The sequence below is a fragment of the Procambarus clarkii genome, chromosome 17, assembly GCF_040958095.1.
Source record: "Procambarus clarkii isolate CNS0578487 chromosome 17, FALCON_Pclarkii_2.0, whole genome shotgun sequence".
Taxonomy (NCBI): Eukaryota; Metazoa; Arthropoda; class Malacostraca; order Decapoda; family Cambaridae; genus Procambarus; species Procambarus clarkii.
Window position 1 is genome coordinate 48,217,303 of NC_091166.1, and position 18,186 is coordinate 48,235,488.

The window sequence follows — 18,186 nt, forward strand, 5'->3', positions numbered from 1 at the left end:
TTACCTTTATCACAGTTGTCCTTCTTCATATGGCAGATGCTGGGGTAGAGGACGCCATCGCTGCCACACACCGGCTTGATTTCCTGAGGGCAGACCTGGGTACAGCCTCGGGAGCCCTTCGACGCAGTCACCCCTGCAGGTAGAAGAGAACGGGAGATGTTTAACCTGTATCACATGTTATTTGTATTATACCAGCCATCAATTAGATTGCTTATGCGTCTCTATTTATATATTTCCTAAATATTAAGTCGTGAGAAGTTGTAATATACAATCAGCTTTGGCTACGAGTGTTAGATACATGACGACGGGGGCACTAGGTTTTCAAGTCAAATCTCAGCCTTTACAACTTTCCAGCACCTTAAAGTAATCATACTGTTGAATAATAAAGCTTACACCATCTAACGTAATTTAACTTTTACATAACCTGCACCTAGCTGGCGTAACACATGGTCGTAGGCCAATTCTGGAGTATGCAGCCCCGGCATGGAGCCAGTACCTTTGTAAGCACAAGACGAAGCTGCAAAAAGTTCAGAGGTATGCCACTAGGCTAGTTCCAGAACTAAGAGGCATGAGTTACGAGGACAGGCTGCGTGAATTGCACCTCACGTCGCTGGAAGACAGAAAAGCTCGCGGAGACGTGATCACCACATACAAAATTCTCAAGGGAATTGACTGGGTAGACAAGGATGGATTATTTAACAAGGGTGGGACACGAACAAGAGGACACGGGTGGAAGCTGAGTACCCAAATAAACCACAGAGGCATTAGAAAGAACTTTTTCAATGTCAGAGTAGTTAGTAAATGGAATGCACTAGGGAGTGATGTGGTGGAGGGTGACTCCATACACAGTTTCAAATGTAGATATGATAGAGCCCAGTAGGCTCAGGAACCTGTACACCAGTTGATTGACGGTTGAGAGGCAGGACCAAAAAGCCAAATCTCAACCCCCGCAAGGACAACTAGGTGAGTACATGTCAAAATAATTAGATATATAACCAGATTTTCAAAGAAACAAATATTCCTGAATTCGTAATTCAAACAAAAAAATAAGTTTTGAAACGTGTGTTAGTCTGGTAGACAGGAAGCTGTACTCATATCCTGCGCGTCGCGGGCAGAGAGCCAGTGCCACTAAGCGTCCCTTAAGTGTCATCCTAGTGCCACCAGGAGTAAGAGAGGGCGTGTGCTGCTGCCTCGCCTTCTCTGTGTGAGAACAGACGAGAGACCACACCCTTCTCCTGGAGGGAGGACCTCACTCTCCACCCAGTACCTGCATAGACGAGCTCCACCTTGCACTGAGGACCTCTTCCTTCGTCTGGCACCTGAAGGAGGACCTCACTACGTTACCCTCCACTTGAAGAGAAGGCCTCAGCCTCCTCTTTAACTCAAACAAGGAGCCCGACCTATCCCTGGAAGGTGGAGTAGGTCTGGCCTCACCGGGCGACTGAGTGGTCGACCTTGTCCTCCAGCCAATCTTGAAGGAGGGCGTCACCCTCGAGGGCGGGATGTGGGGCACTTATCCCCTGAAGAAAAAGTCTCTTGGTCAAGGCACCGTCTCAGGCCGACAGCTGGACACAGTCATAGCATGGTAAGGCGTTGGCTGCTTCTGCTGCTGCGCACTCGCCTACATGTACTCCCCTAGTTGTGCTTGCGGGGGTTCAGCTCTGGCTCTTTGGGCCCGCCTCTCAACTGAACACTGATTCCCCCCCCCCCCCTCACACACACACACACACACACACACACACACACACACACACACACACACACACACACACACACACACACACACACACTCCCAGGAAGCAGCCCGTAGCAGCTGTATAACTCCCAGGTATCTATTTACTGCTAGGTGAACAGGGGGCATCAGAGTGAAAGAAACTCTGCCCATTTGTTTCCACCTCCGCCGGGGATCGAACTCGGACCCTTAAGACTACGAAACCCGAGCGCTGTCCACTCAGCCGTCAGGTCCCAGACCTATGTGCCTGCTGGGTCGAGTCACCGCCTCAGCCCTGCCTTTCAACCTCTTGGTAGTCGGAGGCAATAACACTTTTCTTTCGATATTTACCTAGAAAACAGCATTGAGTTAGCCTTTATGACCTCTTACAGTGGAGTCTAGTACAAGGGTAGCGAGCCCCGTACTGATACGGTCATTGTAGCGAGCCCCGTACTGATACGGTCATTGTAGCGAGCCCCGTACTGATACGGTCATGGTAGCGAGCATGTACATGGTGTACAAATATAAGTTACTGTACAATTCAGCGATTGTTTCGTTTTCAGTCTTGTGGTTTATGTTATGTGTGTAGGTTTAACAATTGATGTTCGGTGGTTTATATTTGGTTTTATCGACTGCTGTTTGTTGATGTAAACTATTGTGTTGTACTTTGATGTAAACTTGTATTTAATTTGTTTTGATGTAAATCGATGCTCTTCTGTTATGTAAACTTCGTCACCCGGAGATCCAATACTGTTGTTGTTTGTGATGTAGACTGGCACTGGTGGTGTAGACTATTACGTGATGATGTAAACTTGTTTAGTTTGATGATATAGATCTTGTTGGCGATACACATCGTTCCTGCTTGGTTAGTGATAACTATTGCTGGTTTGGTGGGGTTCACGGTTGTTTATGGTGGTTCACGGTTGTGTATGGTGGTTCACGGTTGTGTATGGTGGTTCACGGTTGTGTATGGTGGTTCACGGTTGTGTATGGTGGTTCACGGTTGTTTATGGTGGTTCACGGTTGTGTATGGTGGTTCACGGTTGTGTATGGTGGTTCACGGTTGTGTATGGTGGTTCACGGTTGTGTATGGTGGTTCACGGTTGTGTATGGTGGTTCACGGTTGTGTATGGTGGTTCACGGTTGTGTATGGTGGTTCACGGTTGTGTATGGTGGTTCACGGTTGTGTATGGTGGTTCACGGTTGTGTATGGTGGTTCACGGTTGTGTATGGTGGTTCACGGTTGTGTATGGTGGTTCACGGTTGTGTATGGTGGTTCACGGTTGTGTATGGTGGTTCACGGTTGTGTATGGTGGTTCACGGTTGTGTATGGTGGTTCACGGTTGTGTATGGTGGTTCACGGTTGTTTATGGTGGTTCACGGTTGTTTATGGTGGTTCACGGTTGTGTATGGTGGTTCACGGTTGTGTATGGTGGTTCACGGTTGTGTATGGTGGTTCACGGTTGTGTATGGTGGTTCACGGTTGTGTATGGTGGTTCACAGTTGTGTATGGTGGTTCACGGTTGTGTATGGTGGTTCACGGTTGTGTATGGTGGTTCACGGTTGTGTATGGTGGTTCACGGTTGTGTAGTGTGCTAACCTAACGTATTATTGGCAAATCAAAACAAACTTATGGTGATATAAAGCTTGATGTTTACTGTTCTAAGCTGCTGGTGTGCTGCTATGTAGACCTTCGTTAACGGTGTTTAGTGGTGACTGGTACACTAGGACAGTACTGGTGAGGGACCTAACTGTTTACAATTACTCGCTAATCAGTAAGGAACACTATAAACTTCTTATAAGTACCATCGACCTGGAGCAGTAAACAAAATGTAAGTCTATTGCTATAAACCGTTTTTGTTTGATGTAAACTGCACTTGTTTGTAAACCAACTATTATATTGTTTTATTTAGTTGTGCCTTAAAAGTATCGCTTTGTTTGCAGTTTATGTTTTGGGAATTTTTAAGTGTTTTACACTTTAAATTGTAACGTTTGGTGACTCTTTAACAATTAATGACACAATGTTACTTTCATCTTTGATAAAAGTTACTCTCGGTCTCAGTTTACTCTAAGATCCTGGTGGTAACTTACTGCCATACTTATCACCTAACAGTTGCCATAGTAACTAAGTTCGTGATTCCTGTGACTAATTTAATCTCGTATTGCTTGTCGAGGTTTTATAAATATCTACATCGCAATAGCACCATCTTATCGCAATCACCAACACCTCACCACCAGTACACCCCTTCCATCTTAACCTTGTCAATTTTACGGGCTATTCATGCCCGTGCCACCTCTTGGGTGGCTTAATCTTTATCAATCTTGTCAATCATCACCTCACCACCACTACACCCCTTTAGCACCACATAGCGTGACTAAGAACAGTTACAGCCCCGCTCCTGTGCCAGGTAAGTCCACTACGGGCTCGCCATAGCCCGTGCTACTTTGGAACTTTTGTTCTAAGTAGCCGAATCTAAAACAACAACGTGACTAAGAAGCAGAGATTCCCCTGCAGGGTAGTGGTGGTGGTCACGGTGGCAGCGGCCGGCAGAGTGGCGGCTCAGGACACCATCCCCCTCCTGCAAGGTTACGCCTCCTGCGTCCACAACCAAAGCTCCTTCACCCTCACCTGTGACGTGACTGGTGAAGACAAGGTAAGTACCTGCCAGGGGGCACCAGTGGCTGCCAGGGGGCACCAGTACCTGCCAGGGGGCACCAGTACCTGCCAGGGGGCACCAGTGGCTGCCAGGGGGCACCAGTACCTGCCAGGGGGCACCAGTACCTGCCAGGGGGCACCAGTGGCTGCCAGGGGGCACCAGTACCTGCCAGGGGGCACCAGTACCTGCCAGGGGGCACCAGTACCTGCCAGGGGGCACCAGTACCTGCCAGGGGGCCACCAGTACCTGCCAGGGGGCCACCAGTACCTGCCAGGGGGCACGAGTGGCTGCCAGGGGGCACCAGTACCTGCCAGGGGGCACCAGTACCTGCCAGGGGGCCACCAGTACCTGCCAGGGGGCCACCAGTACCTGCCAGGGGGCCACCAGTACCTGCCAGGGGGCCACCAGTACCTGCCAGGGGGCCACCAGTACCTGCCAGGGGGCCACCAGTACCTGCCAGGGGGCCACCAGTACCTGCCAGGGGGCCACCAGTACCTGCCAGGGGGCCACCAGTACCTGCCAGGGGGCACCAGTGGCTGCCAGGGGGCACCAGTACCTGCCAGGGGGCACCAGTACCTGCCAGGGGGGCACCAGTACCTGCCAGGGGGCACCACGACATCTGTCATCCCCCAGCAGGTGGTAACACACCACAGACGTGAGGTTGCGTCACACAACACGCGCCAGGCAACCAAGCTTTATTGATTGTAAAGTTTGGTGCCATTTGGACCATGACTTTAAACAATCACCCAGAGGTGACCTAACAGTAATAATAACCAATAACCTAACAGACCTCAGCGTTTTAAGCTTAAAAACTATCGTAGTAAAAAATACCATAATAGTTTATTGAATAATCGTGTATCAAAATTCTGGTAATTCAATTAAGTCCTGTATCAGCTGTGCATAGACCATTGCTCAATAACATATTAAGGCCTTATTATAATGTTTGTACATACTAAGGAAAATAGCCACTCGTGTTTTCCCCGAATAGCACTGTAAATGTGTAAACCTATCCTTTGACATTTCTTCTTATTCTCTAATTTTACAAGATGTTCCTATTTCCCCTTGGCATGGTTCGGTGTGAAGGGTTGTCTCCCTTAACACACGTATCATAGTTACGGGTCCTGGACATTGTGTCGTGATACAGCCGCCATCATCCTTGTGGTTGACGACACTTATCAGACAGACACACCTGTTTACTTCATATTATTCTAATGTAATGTTGTTCTCCCGCAGGTTTCTGTGTTGCATTCATCTACGTGGAAAAACATAAACAAAACTATTGTCATTGGTGCCAAGTCTCTTAACATCAAACCACAATGCAACGCCAGGGGGAAACTTGTCAAAATCATTGGCTCACAAAAAGTTAAGACTCTCCCGGGGAATGAGAGCTGTGTGGTACACTTGCATCTTACTAATTCCTCAGCGACCGCCATCACCAGCGTGGCATCCTTGCTGAGGATCAAGAACTCCGAAGTGGACCTTATCAAGAGAGACCCGGTTGAGCAGTTCGACATATATAGTTCGACTGTGGCTGACCTGAGCGTGAGAGCAACTGACGCTCTCTGTGAGATTATCGACTCCACTGTCAAAATCTTAAGGCGAGTGATACTGGACGGAAACTTCACCTTCAAGATTAACACCAGTTATATCGGCAACCTAAAACATTTGAATTACAATTCGAGTGAAGAAAATTCAAAAATCGTGAACGTAACTGTGGATAAGGTGGAGAGCGAGGGTTTGGTGGTGAGTAAAGGAACACTAACTTTGCAGCAGGTGACTATCCACAGCCTGCCAGCGAGGGCTATCATCCTGCAAGGTGGAGCCACACTGAGGGTGGAGGACTGCCACATAGCCAATGCTGAAGTTGACAGCGTCGTCGTAGAAAGTGGTACTGTTGAGTTCCACAGAGTAACAATAGGGAACAACCTCAACGTTTCCTTCACACTAAAAGATGCTGGCGGTGGTCTACGTCTCTTTGCTCTTGTATTTGGCCCTTCATCAATAGCCAAATGGATAGTGGCTGGAATATGTATTGGTCTTGTTATTGGTATTTTGATTGGTGGTGCATTAGGTTTCTACTTCTTGAACCGAAGAAACAAACGGTCAAACGATCAGGATGGCATGGAGTTGTTGCAAACAGACAGTCCATCAGGAGCGTCGCCGAAGACTTCACAGGGACCCACCATCACACAGTCTCAGCGCCCCGCAGCCCATCAGGAGAAAATTGGTATTGATGATGACGAATGTTACACAGATGTTGGCAATAACGAGAACAACGATAATTCTAAGAACAATGTACTTAACAATTCTTACTCCCTTCCACCCACAAACAAGCCACCACCAACTGTACCTAGTTCTGGTACACCTTCAACCACAGCTTATCCGCCACCACCCACATCTTATCCACCTCCAGCCACAGCTTATCCACCTCCACCTAAAGCTTATCCGCCACCACCCACAGCTTATCCACTTCCGACTACAACCAATCCACCTCCAGCCACCTCACCCTCCAATGGTCCTAACATGTCCAGCAACCCTCTGGTTCCCGCCCGCGTCCGGCCACCACCGCCTGTAAGAACGGATTCCGCCATGAACACTTCTTCGTCGTTCTCAGAGGAGCGCGGCGCTCTGCCACAACAACAGGGAACACTGGAAGACGATCAAGATTTCTATGACGAGTTGGAAGAGAGTCAACAGATGCCTCGACCGCCCGTAGCGTCCAACAAGCCATCATTCTTGCACACACCCCTGAAGCCCTCACAGTCAGTGCGGACCACGAGCCCAAATTCCAATCCTCCTGCGTCCTCTGGTCCGACGGCGGGCCCCAAGACGGTGGGTGGGCGTCAATGGCCACCCCCTAAACCTCAGCTGCCCAGTAAACCGCCGCCCTCAGACACAAAGCCCTCCGGTAGCACCTTCAGCGCTGACGACGACGAAGAACCCATCTATGAAACTATAGAAGAACCCTAAACCATCAGTATCACCAGAGGGGTTTTGGGTTCCAGGTGTTGGAGCATGATTAAGGAGAGGATGAGTATACTCCCAGTAGACTATCTTGTAGCTGCAAATTCAGTGTTAGATACTTTGATACATTCCTATTTTCTCAACATGTTTCTCAACATGTCCTTGTGAAGTGTCATTCATCTTGAGGCAATTCTGTGATACCGTTAAGCACTAATAATACATAATACTAATAATACATCTAATAATGAATAATACACCTCAGAGACACTCTGAGGTGTATTATGTAATATACTCTGAGCAATAATGTAATACACTCTGAGCAATAATGACAACACAGGAGATCCGGTGAACTGACACTAAAATCTTTGATGCGGACGCCTCAGGCATAACACCTGCAACTTAAGATGAGGAAACCTATGCTGAGCAAGTCCAAGTGAAATCCTAAGGACACGTGTCTCGTGATTTATCCAAGTTTGGTACGTTTAGTGACAATGACACGTTTGGTCACGTGTCATTTATTACGTAACTGTAACTCCTCACAAGACAGAAAAAGTGAACTTGAATGTGCATTTCTTACAATGTGCTTTTGCACAAATTTTTTGTGTTACCTGAGATTAGTTCAGCTTGACTGCTTAACTATGCCTAACTAACCGTTCCTTGCTAACTGTGGCTGGTACACCCTAACCAAATATGCTCAGCCAGTTAGTGTGGTGATATTATCTCTATGTAAACACCGTGGGCAACGAGTCGTGTAGGGTGGTGCGCATGGGCTAGAGGGGACAGCAGACATTACCATCTCGGCAAAGGATTACTCCAACAGCTCTGTAAGGTAAATGACTTTAATCAGCGTCCATTTCCCCTGTGTAGCCGACACCCATTGCCAGTAGGGATATTTGGAGCTTTATGATATATTAATTGTATAGTATATACTTGAATTAATAAACGTATTGTTAAATTAGTCCTCGTTCGTATCAGTTTCCTCCTCTTCCTCCTCTCATCAAAGTGGACACATTCCACCAAGCCCTTGAGCCATCGGTTAATTCCTATTGGTTCTCCAGCATATCTATACAACTTTACAGTAATTATCAAATAATTTAAAGTAATAATAAAAGGAAAATCCCCCTTTTTTAGTAATTATCAAGAGAATGTCTCTATTATCTGCTCACAAGTAACTAACTATCCAAGGGGCCTACTCTACCCAGGGTCCCTAATTAATGGGCGTGATCTCTGTTCGCTTGAAAACAGTGGTGGCAGCATTCCTTATCTGTGGAACCAGCAGCCTTGGCAAGTCTATCATTCCAAGTGGTTAGTGTGTCCAGTTCCAACCACTGCCAGTGGTCAGCGGTGGTGAATGGAATAGTGAACATGGAGTTATGTGTTTGAAGCACCAGAGTTCTGTTCTAAAATTGGTGACAGCGGTGCTATAGGCGCAGCGTTCTAGTTCAACCTTACTGTTATACCCACAACCCTCTCTAGGTAAACATAGTGACGCAGGTCAACAATGGTTGTATCTCTTCTTAGGAGGTACAGTACGAGACGGCTCAGTCAAGCGGGGTGGTCTTTCACACCGGCTGTCACCCTCCGTAGATAGTGACGGAGGGTGTGCGAAAAATTTAGTTCACACAGTTTACATTTGGTCATGTCTACATCAGCAGATAATGAAAATTCCCAGAGATACTTGTAAGTGATGGAGTGCGAAAAGATATGTGCATTCAGAGACTATTTTATAACAAATGTTCCAAAGATGTGTAAATATTTCATTCAAAATGATCTGCTACCAGAAAATTTAGCCAAATATCCCCAGTTTGCAAACTGTAGGTAATAACTGAGTGATTGTAACCTATCCACCGCTGCCCACTGGATGGGGGAAGGGAGGGGGGGGGAGGGGGGGGGGGGTGTGTGTGCAGGACAAACAGAAATTATGACACTAACTCTCCACACACGTCACTTTCTTAATTTAAAATTGATTTTCAATTATGTATCTTTTTCAAATTACTGTACGTCCATTTTCGGCCAAACGGCCAAATTCAGACGCAATTTGTAAGAAAATAGGTTTCTCGGGGGAGGGGGGGGTGCATTTATACACTACCCCCGACCCTTGTGACAGTACTGTTACATGTCTTCGTCTATATTCAGTCAAGATAAGAAAACTGATTGTTTATCTGCAGTAAATCCTCTCGTTACACCGCCTCTTTCTCTGTTTCACACTGGAGACCAAGCTCCACGTTCCTCATTTTTCTTCGTCACTTAAAAGAAGAGAAAAAGGGAGAAAATTTGTTTTTAATCCTTCATTGAATTTAATCTTTCAGTTAAATTTTGCCTAAACATTTAATTATACAGAACCTTAGACCCCCAACCTCTCACACGTCTGAAAAGAAAGGATATGACGGCTTGATAACAGCCCAGTGCTGACCAATACGTCACTTCCTTTCTTTATAGATATGTGAAATATGGGGGTTTAATTTTCAGCCCCGTTATTACCCTAACTATGCACCAAATTCTAATATATAAATGGCCTGGCTCACTTGCCAGGCCATTTAGGATCACAGGGTAGTTGACAAGACTTTTTTCCGTTTCCTGGTTGGATCTTCTGCCGGGGAGAAGGTGTCCGGTGGCGGCTTGAACTCCTGGTGTGCCCTCAGGGTGTGGTGGGCTCCTGGTGTGCCCTCAGGGTGTGGTGGGCTCCTGGTGTGCCCTCAGGGTGTGGTGAGCTCCTGGTGTGCCCTCAGGGTGTGGTGAGCTCCTGGTGTGCCCTCAGGGTGTGGTGGGCTCCTGGTGTGCCCTCAGGGTGTGGTGGGCTCCTGGTGTGCCCTCAGGGTGTGGTGGGCTCCTGGTGTGCCCTCAGGGTGTGGTGGGCTCCTGGTGTGCCCTCAGGGTGTGGTGGGCTCCTGGTGTGCCCTCAGGGTGTGGTGGGCTCCTGGTGTGCCCTCAGGGTGTGGTGGGAGTCGGGATCCTGCTTCGCCGGAGGTCACTAAAAGACCTTTTTGTGCTTATGCCCTTTAATTTAAGACTGAAAAAGACTGAGCTTGACTTCAGCACAGATTATCGCGATTCTGCCCTCAGGCTGCGACTGTGTTAGACTATACAGAGTTCCCAGGACACCTGAATCTTTATCGTCTGGGGTATCTTGGGCGTCGATAGTCTTCCAGCTGGTGCAACACAGACGGTGCAACAGCCGGTGCAACAGCTGACATATTAGTGCTAACAATGTTGTAGGAGAGTGACGTAACCATCTTCAAGACTAGGTAATCTACAGTCAGGAAAACTGTGATAATTTGATACAGGACAGGAAGCTGTGCGAGGGTAATGCCAGTGACAGAATGCCAACAGGAGGAGGAGAGTGCCAGAGTGTTAAGACGAGGAGAAGAGTGTCAATACCAGTGCCACCAGGAGGAGAGTACCAGTGATAGAAGTGGTCGCCGGAGTTTCCTTCCTCCACCGGGAGGAAGAAAGTGCTAGTATCATAGTGCCACCAGAAGAAGCGTGCCAGTGTTATAGTGCCACCAGGAGGAGGAGAGTGCCAGTGCCACCAGGAGGAGGAGAGTGCCAGTGCCACCAGGAGGAGGAGAGTGCCAGTGCCACCAGGAGATGCACGGAAGCCGCGCTAAAGCTTGAGATTCACTTCCTCTCACCGAAAGAAAGTGATTACATTCAAGATCTGAACCTTCATCCTGCACTGTATAGACGAGCGCCACCCTGTCGAGGATCTCTTCCTTCATCTGCCACCTGAAGGAGGACCTTATTACGTCACCCTCTACTTGAAGAGATAGCCTCGACCTCCTCCTCGTTAACCAAGACAGGGAGCTCGACCTACACCTGGAAGGTGGATGAGGTCTGGCATCATCAGGCGACTGAGAGGTCAACCGTCTCCTCTAGACAGTCTTGAAGGAGGGCGTCACTCTCGAGGGCGGGATGTGGGGCACTTATACCCTAAGGAGAAAGTCCTTTGGTCATGTCGCTGTCTCACGCCGAATAAGGGACACAATCATAGCATGGTAAGGCGTGCGTGTGCGTGTGTGTGTGTGTGTGTGTGTGTGTGTGTGTGTGTGTGTGTGTGTGTGTGTGTGTGTGTGTGTGTGTGTGTGTGTGTGTGAGAGAGAGACTTTAAAAATTACATACCCACTCCTGTTACACAACCTTCACGCCACGTTTTAGCGACCAGACTACAACCTGCCACAGTGTTTGCCCAAGTTACACAGCCTCAACCTATTATAAAACAACCCAGTTACGTAGTTAAACATTTTTCTGAAAATTAACTGATTTTGGAGAACAATCATGCACAATGTTGTATAACAATTTGTTCATGTGTCTAGAATGGAATGGAACTATCGGGGTAAAGTGCCAAGCCATTAAGACTATATAGCACTAGGAAGGGATCAGGATAAGGATTTGGGATGGGACAGGGGGGGGGGGAAAGGAATGGTGCCTAACCACTTGGACGCTCGGGGATTGAACGCCGACCTGCAGACAGGCCTGAGTGTTTACCACGTGGGTCACACTTCAGAAACCAACAGTTAGGAGCTCTTGGGAGATAGGATACTTGGCCAAGCGCGAGCATGCTCGCATTTCCATATTTTGCTTGCTGTCACGACCGTATGAGTGTCTGCGGCTGTTTTATGAAAGCTAAGGGTTGAAGGGCTAGTTTAGGAAAAGGGCCTCTCTCTCTCCTACTCACTAAAGCAACACCTCCTTCAGCAACGCCCTTTTAAGCACTACCTCATACAGTATCACCCGATACAGCACTACCCTCGCCAATCCCCCCCCCCCCTCCGTCTAGGACTAACATGGTGGTGTTCTCTACAGGACAGTGATAACCGCGATGGCGGCTCTTGGTGGGTGCACGACCCACCCGGACCATCTCCTGCAGGGCTCCTTCCTGTGCAACTTAACCTCCAGGATCCTGACCTGCAACGTTACTGGCAGAAGCGAGGTGAGAAACACCACCTGACGGCGACGCCACACACCAGTAACAACAGCAAATATTAACAAAAAATAAAGCGTCAGTTTGTTAATGTTACTTAATACAACTTTGCCTCCCATATGTGCGTGATGACCCCGGGTTCGATTCCTGGGAGGTACGAGGCGTTCGGGCACATATACTGACGCCTGATGCACCTGTTCACCTAGGAGACAATAGGTACCCGGGAGTTAGTCAACAATAGTAGGCCTAGTTGGACCTCGATTACCCTAACAGGTTTCCTGTTCCCGACAATACCAAAAACAATTTAATGGCTCAAAAAAAATATTGGCAAGTGTTATATCTTTGAATTTAACAAACACAAGAGCTTCTATTCATTATCTCAACAGTATATGTTTATATCATTTATTTTCCATTTATCTCTTACATAATAGTAAGTAATCCCTCTGACCAAGGTTGCCCTGTGACGTTGATAAATGCTAAATACAAGTCTTATTTACAGGTGCTGGCGACTCCTTGATTGCTGTGCTCCGAGGCATCTCTGGGTAGTGGGAGAGCAACTTGTCTCATTTACAACATCCTAATTGAGCTAATATTTCTCTCCCGTTGCTCCGCAGAGCTCTGAGTTGCCCACGGCCACATGGGAGGACATAGATGAGATGGTCGTCATTGGTGCCAAGTCTCTTAACATCGAAGAACAATGCCCGGGCAAGGATAAACGTGTCAAAATCATAGACTCAAAAAACGTTAAGACAGCAGCAAGAGTGGGGGATGAGAGCTGTGTGGTACACTTGCATCTTACTAATTCCTCAGCGACTGCCATCACCAGCGTGGCATCCTTGCTGAGGATCAACAACTCCGAAGTGGACCTTATCAAGAGAGACCCGGTTGAACAGTTCGACATATATAGTTCGACTGTGGCTGACCTGAGCGTGAGAGCAACTGACGCTCTCTGTGAGATTAACGACTCCACTGTCAAAATCTTAAGGCGAGTCATACTGGACGGAAACTTCACATTCAAGATTGACACCAGTTATATCGGCAACCTAAAACATTTGAATTACAATTCGAGTGCAGAAAATTCAGAAATCGTGAACGTAACTGTGGATAAGGTGGAGAGCGAGGGTTTGGTGGTGAGTAATGGAGCACTAACTTTGCAGCAGGTGACTATCCACAGCCTGCCAGCGAGGGCTATCATCCTGCAAGGTGGAGCCACACTGAGGGTGGAGGACTGCCACATAGCCAATGCTGAAGTTGACAGCGTCGTCGTAGAAAGTGGTACTGTTGAGTTCCACAGAGTAACAATAGGGAACAACCTCAATGTTTCCTTCACAATAAAAGATGCTGGCGGTGGTCTACGTCTCTTTGCTCTTTTCATTAGCCCTTTGCCAATAGTTGTATGGATCGTGGCTGGAATCGGTACTGGTCTAGTTATTGGTATTCTGATTGGTTGTGTTTCATTTTCCGTCTTATTAAATCGCAAAAGGAGTCTCAGACAAAACGATCAGGATGGCATGGAGTTGTTGAAAACAGACAGTCCATCAGGAGCGTCGCCGAAGACTTCACAGGGGCCCACCATCACACAGTCTCAGCGCCCCGCAGCCCATCAGGAGAAAATTGGTATTGATGATGACGAATGTTACACAGATGTTGGCAATAACGAGAACAACGATAATTCTAAGAACAATGTACTTAACAATTCTTACTCCCCTCCACCCACAAACAAGCCACCACCATCTGTACCTAGTTCTGGTACACCTTCAACCACAGCTTATCCGGCACCTCCAACAGCTTATCCGCCACCACCCACAGATTATCCGCCACCACCCACAGATTATCCGCCACCACCCACAACTTATCCACCACCACCCACAGATTATCCACCTCCACCTAAAACCAACCCACCTTCAGCCACAGCTTATCCACCTCCACCCAAAACTTATCCACCTCCAGTCACCTCGCCCTCCAATGGTCCTAATATGTCCAGGAACCCTCCGGCTCCCGCCCGCGTCCCGCCACCACCGCCTGTAAGAAGAGACTCTGCCATCCACACTTCCTCATCGTTCTCAGACGAGCCCAACACCTTGCCGCGACAACTTGAAACAATCGAAGACGATCAGGACCCATACGACGAGGTGGAAGAGAGTCAACAGATGTCTCGACCGCCCGTACCGTCCAACAAACCATCATTCTTGCACTCAGCCTTGAAGCCCTCACAGTCGGTGCGGAGCAACAGCCCAAATTCCAATCTTCCCGCGTCCTCTGGTCCCAAGGAGGTGGGCGGGCGTCAATGGCCACCCCCTAAACCTCAGCTGCCCAGTAAACCGCCGCCCTCAGACACAAAGCCCTCCGGTAGCACCTTCAGCGCTGACGACGACGAAGACATCTATGAAACTATAGAAGAACCCTAAACACACCAGTATCACCAGAGGGGTTTTGGGTTCCAGGTGTTGGAGCATGATTAAGGAGATTATGAGTATACTCCCAGTAGACTATCTTGTAGCTGCAAATTCAGTGTTAGATATTTTGATACATTCCTAAGGAACCATGCAGCGCAACATACTCATAGGTCAATATGTCCTTGTGAACCGACTGTCATACATCTTGAGATAATTCTGTGATACCGTTCAGCACCACAGTTGAATAATACATCTCAGAGACCAGCACATCTGAGCAATATTGACAACACAGGAGATCGGGTGCACTAACACTAAAATCTTGGATGCGGACGCCTCAGGCATAACACCTACCCCTTAAGACGAGGAAACCTAAGCTGAGCAAGTCTAAGTGGAATTGATTTGTGATTTGGTACCTATGTAGTTGATGTATGAGTACAATAATGAGTGGTCCTAAAATGGAATCTTGCGGTGCTCCACTTAGCACATTTTTTTCCAGTCTGCTTCTTTCCCATTGAGGGCGACCTCCGCTTAGTTTTAACCATATGATTCATTCTGGTGTTTTGCCGTTTATTCAATGTGCTTGTAGTTTATGTGCCAGAATTTTGTGTAATACCTTAAAGGCTTCACAGACGTTCATGTACGCTACATCTAGTGGAAACTTCATGGGGGTGAGTTGCCCTTTCCAGAAACGTGAGCAGGTTCATTAAGCAAAGTACCCAACGATTTCTGTCCTCCCCAGGATTCGAACACAATTGACGATTGCGAGTCGAAAAGAAACCCGACTGTACTACCAGGAATGTACTATTATTTGTTATTGTTGTTTTAGATTCAGCTACTCGGAACAAAAAGTTCCAAGTAGCACGGGCTATGGTGAGCCCGTAATACCGGGACTAATATGTACCCATATTATATATACCTACATTATTTTTTAATATTGTGTACCTATATTTTATGTCTATATTCTGTTCCCATATATATGCCAATATTAGTGCCTATATTTTGTACCATATGTGCCAACATTGTGTACTCATATTGTAACGGCTTCCGGTAATTCACTCCGGACAACTAATTAGCCAGAGTAGGCGATGAGTTACAATAACGTGGCTGAAATGTGTTGACCAGATCACGCACTAGAAAGTGAAGGGACGACGACGTTTCGGTCCGTCCTGGACCATTCTCAAGTCCATTCTTGAGTATTACTCTAGCCAGACTAATAGAAATGAGAGAGCAGAAGACTTTCCCACTATGGGTTAATTATTTCAGGACTACTCATTCCAAGATTGGGCATGATGGGGTTGAGGTGAATCCACGCTTATAATTATATTATATTATTATATATAAAATAGATGGGTCTTGAACCGTGGACCCCAGGCGTGTGAGGCCGAAGGCTATGAGCAGTCTTAAATAAGAAAAGTTTTCAGAAGCAGCATTCTGCTGAAAGACTGAATATTTTCAACTTTTCCCTGACTATTACTGAAGCCCAAGAGAATTACTGATCCACCTCCATGTCATATAAATTATATGACATGGACGTGGGCCAGTAATTCCTCTGGGAATTCCGCCTTCGCCGGGGATTGAACCCGGGCCCCTTAGGACTACGACCCCAGAGGTGTGTCCACTCAGCCGTCAGGGCCCCTATAAATACACCTTATAAATTTGTATTTATGTGTAATATATATATATATATGTGTGTTATTACAACAATTATTATTATAATTATCATAATAAAAGTATAATTAATTAATAATTATTACTTTTCCTTCTGCTTGGTCTTGAAGGAAGCCGGTCTCGAGTGAAAGGGGGCTGTGGCGATCTCTGTCAGGAACCGTAGGTGAAGGGCTGGGACGTCCACCTCCTGGGGCTCGTGCGGCTCAAGCTCTGCTGGGCGCAGGACTGGGCGAGGTGAAGGTCGGGGACATCCGTTCTGCCGGGCCAGCTGTCCTGAACCGAGCTCGGACCGGCGTATCTCCGTCCCTTCCGTAGAACGCGCTAGGCTGCTCACGAGGCTGGGGTTGTTCTTGCCCTTGCTGGGGTGGCTCTTCTCCGGCCCCGACCACGGCGGTCTCCGGGTTTGTTGTCTCTGTGGCTTCTTTTACCAATTTCGAGGTAACCTCCGGAGCTGGAGCCCTTAGGCATTTCGTTGTTGCCTTCAACCTTGTTCTGACAGTTCCTGCAACGGCGCTGGGAGTAATCGTATTTACGTGTGCCTTTTCATTGGAGACTTTCGGCGCCGTGGAGAGGGGGGGAGGGGATCTGCTGCTTGGGTGACAGCTGCTTCCTCGTATCAACCTACCCTGGCTTTGAGCCCTGGAGAGGCCACTCCGACTGATAACCAGAGCGCAACTCCATAGTCTTCTGATACTGATGGATGCCTATTATATATGTGTGTGTGTGTGTGTGTGTGGGCACTAGAAGGAAATTATTGGAGTACTTTTCTGATCGCTTCAGACATAAGATTAACTAACCTTACGTGAAATAAGCAGAAGCTCTGAACAATAATAATGTGACTCACACTCTTGCTAATTCGTCAACAGGAAACTGCGAGGTTACGACTCCTCGCTGTTGGCTCCGGCTCTTGTCCTGGGGATGTGACCTCCAGTGTCGCGGCGCTCCCACCCCCGCCCCCCTCCTCCACCCCCGCCTCCTGCAGCCTCCCCCCCCCCCCCCACTCACCACAAAGTTGCCACCCTTCTCACCAAGTTCGGAGGTCATCGACCAAATCATCAAGGCGGATAATCTGGTGATGATCTATAAGTCGAGGTCCAATGGCCTGGTTATGGCTGTGGTGGAGTCATATATCTGTGAGTGCGGCCGGGGCATCGTCTGCAGCCTGGTGGCTCCTCTTCACCCCCGGGGGGCCCGCCATCCCCCCCCTCTCTAGCACCTCTATGTGCGCTTATTTGATAAAGACGCGCGCACACACACACGCACATGTGGTTGCAAGTGGGCCATTGTTCCCGAAGACAGTAATTGGAAACCTCTCAACCAACTAATAAAGTGGCCAGGCAGGCGCGCCACACCCACCCGCCTCTGTGGCTAGGTGTTAGCGGCCTCCCAGGAGCCACGGAGCCATCACACCGCCGCTGCAACATGTCGAGGAAGTGCTGCTGCTGGTGACCTGTCCCCGGGGCGCCCGGCGCCGGCCACACTCACAACCTCCATAACATTAGCATTAATCACTCCAGTGTCATTTTCTCTGGCGTCGCAACGGAATATATGATGACTCGTCCTCTGTCAGCGAGCTGTGGGCTAGGTGCCCGCTGCTAGGATGGGCTAGGTACCTTCACGAGTCAAGGAGATAATAACAGTCCACCTGTTACCTTCTCAGCAACGGACTCGAAGGGTGGAGGGGACCACCCACAGTAACGGACTGGGGGGGGTTCCACCCCCCCCCCACAGTAACTCCCATGCAGCAACAGCGACAAACAACCACATACGAGGCTACAGTAGTCTCCCCCCCTCTCCCCACCACACAAGAGTAACTAAGGGCGATAATACCTAAATATTTTGTGTTGCATCTGATCTCTAGTGGCGAGG

At 48.2% G+C, this 18,186-nt stretch overlaps 3 protein-coding genes across 7 annotated transcripts in view; 2 read left to right on the top strand and 1 right to left on the bottom strand.

The window, feature by feature from the left end:
- Positions 1-18,186, bottom strand: part of LOC123752815 (serine protease inhibitor dipetalogastin) — a 180,280-nt gene that overhangs the window by 12,794 nt on the left and 149,300 nt on the right. For 3 of the 4 annotated variants that reach the window (XM_069325982.1, XM_069325983.1, XM_069325980.1), the window contains exon 2: positions 5-133. In XM_069325982.1, coding sequence (XP_069182083.1) covers positions 5-29 — 25 coding nt within the window. In that variant the 5' untranslated portion in view covers positions 30-133. Of the gene's footprint in view, positions 1-4; positions 134-269; positions 316-18,186 lie in introns of those variants that run through there. The other variant, XM_069325981.1, reaches the window with a different exon arrangement.
- LOC123752812 (uncharacterized) lies at positions 1,108-8,290 on the top strand. Of its 2 annotated transcripts, XM_045734837.2 has the most exons (3): positions 1,108-1,585; positions 4,227-4,365; positions 5,602-8,290. In XM_045734837.2, exons 1-3 carry the CDS (start codon positions 1,503-1,505, stop codon positions 7,336-7,338), a joined length of 1,959 nt encoding a protein of 652 aa, XP_045590793.2. In that variant the 5' UTR covers positions 1,108-1,502; the 3' UTR covers positions 7,339-8,290. The 2 variants fall into 2 exon arrangements, with proteins under 2 accessions (XP_045590793.2, XP_069182080.1); XM_069325979.1 differs by lacking the exon at positions 4,227-4,365 and having other exon boundaries at positions 1,112-1,585.
- LOC138365547 (uncharacterized) lies at positions 10,173-16,396 on the top strand. The gene is made up of 3 exons (XM_069325978.1): positions 10,173-11,327; positions 12,136-12,262; positions 12,868-16,396. The coding sequence occupies exons 1-3, from the start codon at positions 11,245-11,247 to the stop codon at positions 14,659-14,661; spliced, it is 2,004 nt and encodes a 667-aa protein (XP_069182079.1). The 5' UTR covers positions 10,173-11,244; the 3' UTR covers positions 14,662-16,396.